This window comes from Centrocercus urophasianus, unplaced genomic scaffold (assembly GCF_019232065.1).
Source record: "Centrocercus urophasianus isolate 14NV4802_14NV808 unplaced genomic scaffold, USGS_Curo_1.0 seq_17, whole genome shotgun sequence".
NCBI lineage: Eukaryota > Metazoa > Chordata > Aves > Galliformes > Phasianidae > Centrocercus > Centrocercus urophasianus.
The window spans coordinates 3,888,984-3,895,846 of record NW_024884722.1 but is presented as its reverse complement, the minus strand read 5'-3'; the positions used below and the strand labels follow the sequence as shown (position 1 = coordinate 3,895,846).

The following is a 6,863-nucleotide window of genomic DNA, read 5'->3' as shown; positions in this document are numbered from 1 at the left end:
GCCGTTTGGGGGGGGCACTCCTTGCTGGATGCCGCACCTCTCCCCTGCGGGCCCCCCCTCGCTGTTGCCCTCGGGGTGCCCCCCCCCCCCCCATCACACATACGCACACACCGCACGGTTATTTGCGGCACAAATCGCTCCCCTCTCCGTTCAGATCTGCCTCACCCGATGTGTTTATAGTGCCCAGGGCGGGAGCGGGGGGCGAAGGAATCAAAATAAAACTCCGTTCTACGGGCGGAGAGCTCCGCGCCTTTCTTTCGTTTGGGATCCAAACCTGATGCGATGGGTCGTAAACGGAACACAAACAGAGGGTCGGAGCCAAAATACGGCTCTCGCTGTGTCTCCTGCAAACAGAGTGATGCCTTTTGTGTTTGCACTGCTAACTTTGGGACAAGTCGTTTGCAGCTCATTAAAAATATTGTTGTGATTGCAAATACATCTTTTTCCATTTTATACGCGATAGAGCGATGTTATCGAGCGGCGGGGGAAAGCTGTCGCTTATTTGTGGTCGGGGAGCAGCGAACGACTCCGGACTGCCCCGGCCATCCCTGAGTGAGGGGGGTGCGAGAGCGGCTACTCCGCATTGTGAGCTCCGCTGGGGTCGGGCCGTGGTTCTTAAGGGGCGGGGGGAAGGGGGGGGGGCCAACAAGGATGGGGAGGGGAAAGGGAAAAGAAAGAAAAAGAAGAAAATGTAAAGGGAGAAGAGTCGAAGGAAAAGAAAAAATACAACAGAAAAGGGAGGGAAGGAAAAGAAGATACAAAAGAAAAGGGAGAGAAGGAAAAGAAAAGAAAATATAAATGGAAAGAAGAAGAGGGAAAAGGGAATAAAAGGGGAAGAATGGGAGAGGGGGAAACGAAAATCTAAAAGAAAAAGAAAAAAAGAATGAAGGCAAAGAAAAGTAAATGTAAAGCGAGAGCTCAGCTTTTCCACCCCTCTCCTCCTCTGACAGCAGACGATGGGCTGTGGGCGAAGGGAAACATCGCTGCGGGGCTGTGAGCGGCGACAGAGTCGGGACAGCGTTGCAGCCGGGACACTTTTCCCTTTGGCAGAGCCCTTTTGGGGCCGCTCTTTCCCTCAGACCCCCACACCTCCCCAGGTGTCCCCGCACCCAACCGTGGAGCTCTGTCACCTCTCCCTTCGGGCACACCGACGGCTGCGAGAAACCCTTCGGGGCGGCGAAAAAAACACCTTTTGAGAGACCGAACAAGGCGGGGGGAGGGAGGGGGGAGGAAGGGGTGTGTTGGGGGGGGGGGGGGGGGGGGGGGGGTCGGTGCGGTGCTACCGAACTTCTCCTCCATTCTCTGCGCTGCAGCGGCCGCGCTCCGCTCCGCAGCTCTGCGCCTTTGTCCGCACAGAGCTCTCCGCGCCGAGCGGTGCCGTGTTTGCGCTACAAACACCCATGTATTTCTTTTATTTGGTAGTAAATAGCGGCTGGCTGTGTACTGCAAACAGCGCGGGGCGGGATATAAACTTCCCGAGAGCCGCATTTTGGGGATCAGACGACTTTTGCCTCCCGCGGGCTGCGCAAGGACCGGGCGGGGCGGCGCTCCGCTTCTTCCGAGCACCTCCGGGAGGTCGGTAATCGGTAACGGAGGTTTTTTGCTTTTCCACCCCCCCCCCCCTCTTTTTTTTTTCCCTCCTCCTTTCTCCGAAGGTTTCCGAATTCCGCTGCATGCGCTGCGCAGATGCGATTCTTTCGCTCCGTGGGAAAATCCCGCTGTCCGACAGCGCAATAAACGCGTGGGGTTGGGGATAATTTTCTTTTTTTTTCTACTTTTCTTTTTTTTTTTTTCCCCTCTCCCTCCCTTCCCAAATATGCCGAGAGTGTCTCTGCAATAATCGCTTTGCTCCATCGACTCCGCGTAGCGCGCAAACGGGACGAGGAGACCATTAGGAGCATTAACAGATTGGCACGGCGCAATGCTGCGGTCTCTATTGATCGCGGCACGTCTGTAAAATATCGTTTCCAATGAATCTATTGTTCCTGCGCTCTTTGGGTGCTGTCGGTGACCTTGCGCCTCTCCCGTACCTTCGAGGGATTCCCGGAGCTCAGTCCGGGCCCCAGAGAGAGCTTTGGAGCTTGGAAACGTTTCAAAAGCGTGCGGCAAAAGAACTCTTACATAAGGAAAAGCGGGGAAAGAGCGACGCAGGGCAGCTTCGAGGAGCCGCATCCTCGCGTTGAGCCCCGCTGAGGGATTCGCGTGGGAATCGATGGGGAAGGTGCGCAGCCCTGCCCCGCGCAGCACCTCCCCATCCCGTTCCGACGTCCCCAGGTGGGGGCACGGGAACCGGCAGCGCTCCGTCCCCGTCCGCTCCGCTCTGCCCGCCCCGTCCGCGTGCCCGCATCGCCGGGCAGAGCCCCGATCTCGCCGTGCGCTCACCTGGAGCCCGCCGGGCCCCGCGTTTTCAATAAATAGAAAGGATCTCTCGCACTCCTCGGCTCTATTCGCTTTCATGATGGAGTGGAACCATCAGATTTTCATCAAAGTTCTATTAAGTGAAACATAGGTTGCAGGGCACCCTCTGATTGAAACAGTTTAAATTTTAATTGTGTTTTTAATTTGACATATAGTTGCAGAAAGGAATGACACTACAACGCCAAGGGGCGGTCGATTTTCTTAATTTCTCCCCGAGGAATTGATGAGTCTATCAGGCCACTAGATTGGAAACACATTAAAGCTCTCTGGTTAGGTTGTTAATTGGAACTTGATGGATAGGGGCCCTCGGATAGGCTATGCTGATCCAATCTTCGCGACTTTCTGTTTTCCAATAAATTACACAATTCATTTTCCAGCTGCAGATTACATAAATTGTACACCTCTAGGGCTCTCTTTCTCAAACAGGAGCCCTTTTCCCCAAAAGCCCATTGCGAGATGTCATTTGCGCCAAAAAACGAGCGGCAGAGGCTTTTGAATGAAAATCGAAACATAATCAACGTTTATACTTAGAAAATTTATCGAGATCATTTTCTCTGGTATTTCCTTATTTTAAAGTTTGGACGCGCCATATATCATAATCCACACGTGGAAAGGGGACCGTGTTTAATATTTATCGAAGCTTGATTCCGAGATCAAACTTGTTTATGACTTCATCTGTCATTTCGGAGGGAGCCTTCTCCCGATATTACGGCCGCTCTACGAGCCTATTTTCCAAGCGCTGCAGAAGCAGGGCAGATCAATTTTTATTAGGCTCCTTTTGAAAGCTTGCTCAGGGCCACTTTAATACCGAGCATTGTAATAATCTGGAGATCTAAACTTTAAGCGTTCGCTCTGCCTTTCAAAGTTGATCTCGCCGTGCCGGTTGATCACATTTGCCCCGACGGCGCGGGCGGGGGGCGGGGGGGGGAGGGGGAGGGGGGATAGCGCGGCCCCATCCGTCGAGGGGCGGCGGGAGGCGGGTTGGGCCGGGCTGCCCCGTGACTGTTCGTTCCGTCGGGTGCTGGTGGGCGTCGGAGCTGATTCATTCCCCCTTGGGAGCGGCGTCGGAGCGCGGCCCGGCACATATTGGCCCGGCCCGGTTTGGTTCGGTTCGGTTTGGTTTGGTTTGGCTCGGCACACAGGTTGCTGGTGCTCCCCTTCCCTTCCCTTCCCCTCCCTCCCCTTCTCCCTTTCCCTCTTCCCCCTTCTCCCTTTCTTTCTCCCTTCTCCCTCCCTTCTGCCCCCAGATCCCCTAAATCCCCCACTCCCCCATGATTTCCACCTTCCTCACCCCTCTCCCTGTCCAGCATCCCCCCACCCCGGCCCATCCGCATCCACCCGCAGGCAGCACAGCGTTGTCACGTCGATTGCCATCGGGGCGGCTCCAGCTCCATTTCCTCCCTGCCTCTCTCTACCCCGGCTTGGAACTCGGGCAGCCCCCGGGTGCCGTCCTTCGCTTTCCCCGACGGCAGAACAGGGTCCCGGCTGTGCGAGGGGCCGGGAAGGCAAAGCGGGATGAAGGACGATTTCTTAAATTGTATTTCAGTGAGGGGTCTTTCCGGGTTAATGAGCTGACATCATGATTAAAGCTGACCATTTGTAATGTGTCGCGACCCCGTTGAAAAGCACTGAAAAGGTTAATGTGGTAAAACAGGACAGCACCTGCCCCTCGCAGGGAGAGGAGGAGCTGGAACACTTTTCCTAATCAATTAGTCCATTAATGAGTCTATCAAGTAGTTAAGTAGTTAAAGATTATGCCGCTGGTCTGGGTAACAGTCGTCATCTCGCTATGCCTAATTATATTATAAGTACTTTATTCAATATACCAGCCATAATATGGTGACTCGGAGTTAATGAAAATGTCATTTTAAAACGTCTTGACATTTGTCTCTATTGATTTGTATATTTCCATCCTATTCTTTGCATTCCCTGATTTGATTTTTGGGATATGTGTCCGCGGAGGGGCCCGGGGTCGAGGGGGGGGGGGCGGGGGGAGGGTGAGGAAAGGGGGAGCCGAAGGGCCCCATCCCAACACCGCCCCGCCCCGGGCAGCCGTCGGGGCTCGGCTTCGGCCGGGCCTCCCCGATAGGAAATAGCATTTCCTTTCCCTGAAGCGTTCGTTACCGGTTCCTATTCATCGCAGGAGGATTTTTCCCAGCTCGGCATCAAACCGTAACATCGATTTATTTATTTTTTTCCCCCCATTTCTCCCACAAACAAAAGGGTAACCCCCCCCCTCCTCCCCCCGTCCCCTCACCAAGACGCGTTGTCCCAGCACCTCCCGTCCATCCCGACCCCACGTCCACACCGCCCCCCGAGGCGGAGGCAGCGCAGCCGTGGGGTCGGGGCAGCCCCACAGCACTCGGGATACCCCCGGCCCCGCCGCCTCCCGGGACCCCCCCAACCCCCTCCCAACCCCCGGACCCAGCCGCTGCCCAAACTTTCCACCGCCGCCACCGTGATTGGCGCGGCGAAGGCCACCTCCATGCAAATGAAGCCCCGCCGCCCGCCGCCCGCAGATCAATAGGGACGCGAGGGAAGGAGCATGCAGTCCGCCTGGGCAGGCGCGGGGAGAACCGGCAGCGGCACGCCGAAAGCACCCCCAAAACAAACCCCCCGGCAGCCCTGCTCCCTTCCCCCCCCGTCCCCGCACCCCTCGGCTCCTCTAAAGCGAGAGCTTTCCCCCTCTGCTTTCTTATGAACCCAGGATGAGCAGCAAGGAAGAGCAGAGCAAGTGCTGCCCGCCCGCTGTTCCCGGCTCCACCTTCACCATTCAGTCCATCCTGGGCAGCGGCAGCGCCGACGGCCCCCGAGAAGCGGGCCCTAAGGCGGCCCCGTGGCCCCCGCGAGGTCGGAACCTCTCCCTTTCCTCGGACGAAGAGGAACCGAACGAGAGCTGGAAACACCGCGGCTGCTTCTGCCCCGAAGCCCACGGCCCCGCCGAGCCGTGCCGTAAGCAGCAGCCCCTCGGCTTCGCCCGTCTCGGTGAGTAGCGCTGCGCGACGGCGCGGCCGCGCCTCGGGGCTGCCGGGTGTGAGCCGGCCATGGCTGGAGGGGGGATGGATCTGCTGGAAAAACGGGGCGGCTTTGGTTTTTCTTTCCTTTTCCCACCTCAGCAGGGTTCGTTCTCGCCCTGGCGAAGGGGCGAGTTTGGAGTGATAACGAACGTTCCCTTATCTCCTGCTTCTTTACAACGCTCCGCTGAGGGAGAGAAAGATGTTTATTTTTAGCATTAGTTCTGATGAAACGGCGTGTGAAATGCGGTGCTGCAAAGCAAAATGCGCCGGCTCGTGTCGGGCAGGAAAGCAGCATTGAGCCCGGTGCTCAGGTGCCTTCGCTGTGACATATCACAGAATCATCGTGAAATCACAGAATCGGGGAATATCCCGAGCTTTAAGGGAAGGACCCTTAAAGATCATGGTATCCAACCCCCGGCTCCAAGCGGGACCCCCCAAAACTCAATTCCTGTGTCTGAGAGAGGTGTCTCACCACTCTCGGGGCTGTAGGAGCCGTAGGGGGCTGTTCCATGCCCATCACACTCTGGGGCAAAATCTTTTCCCTAAAAGCCAACCTGGCCTTTCCCAACGAAGCTTCATGCTATTCTTCGGGTGCTATCCATTTCGTCCATCCATTTGTCCTCCTGCACATCCATCTATCCATTCACCTTGTCCATCCATTTTTCCACCTCTCCATCCACCTGTCCATCCTTCCATCTATCCACTCGACCATCCAGCCCTCTCTCCATCACACACCAACTCCTGATGCACAACCGCTCATATCAGAAGTTTCTCCCACCCTCGCTGCCGTTTCCTGCCGCTTTTTCTCCTCTCCCGTCTCCCCGGAGCCGTCGGGGCCGCGCCGTCGGTGGCTGCCGGTGCGACCCGCGCTGTGGCTGTGTTGCAGGCAGCACCAAGGGCAGCGGAGCCGCTGCGGGCGGAGCGGAACGGCCCCCCTTCCTCTCGGCCTCCCCGCAGGACTTTAAGGAGGACAAGGAGAAGCCGCTGGGATCCTCTCCCTCTTACGGGGACAGGCAACGCGACGGCGGGGACCGGCAGGCCGGGGCCGCCAAAAAGAAGACGCGCACGGTGTTCAGCCGCAGCCAGGTGTACCAGCTGGAATCCACCTTCGACATGAAGCGATACCTGAGCAGTTCGGAGCGGGCCTGCCTGGCCTCCAGCCTGCAGCTCACCGAGACCCAGGTGAAGACGTGGTTTCAGAACCGCCGCAACAAGTGGAAGCGACAGCTCTCGGCAGAGCTGGAGGCTGCCAACATGGCCCACGCTTCAGCTCAGACTCTGGTGGGGATGCCGCTGGTGTTCAGAGACAATTCCCTCCTGCGGGTGCCGGTGCCGCGTTCCATCGCCTTCCCCGCTCCTCTCTACTACCCCGGCAGCAACCTCTCGGCCTTACCGCTCTACAATCTCTACAATAAGATCGAGTACTGA

General features: G+C 57.1%; 1 protein-coding gene across 1 annotated transcript; it reads left to right on the top strand.

Annotated features, from left to right (window-relative positions):
* The first annotated feature begins 5,126 nt into the window (after positions 1-5,126).
* HMX2 (H6 family homeobox 2) lies at positions 5,127-6,863 on the top strand. The gene is made up of 2 exons (XM_042818692.1): positions 5,127-5,403; positions 6,322-6,863. Exons 1-2 carry the CDS (start codon positions 5,127-5,129, stop codon positions 6,861-6,863), a joined length of 819 nt encoding a protein of 272 aa, XP_042674626.1.

What these genes read in the sequence shown, in the direction of transcription:
- HMX2 (XM_042818692.1), top strand. Translation starts at nt 5,127, where the DNA reads ATGAGCAGCAAGGAAGAGCAGAGCAAGTGCTGCCCGCCCGCTGTTCCC. An exon ending in CCTCGGCTTCGCCCGTCTCG is followed by an intron (nt 5,404 to 6,321) that starts GTGAGTAGCGCT and finishes GCTGTGTTGCAG; the next exon opens with GCAGCACCAAGGGCAGCGGA.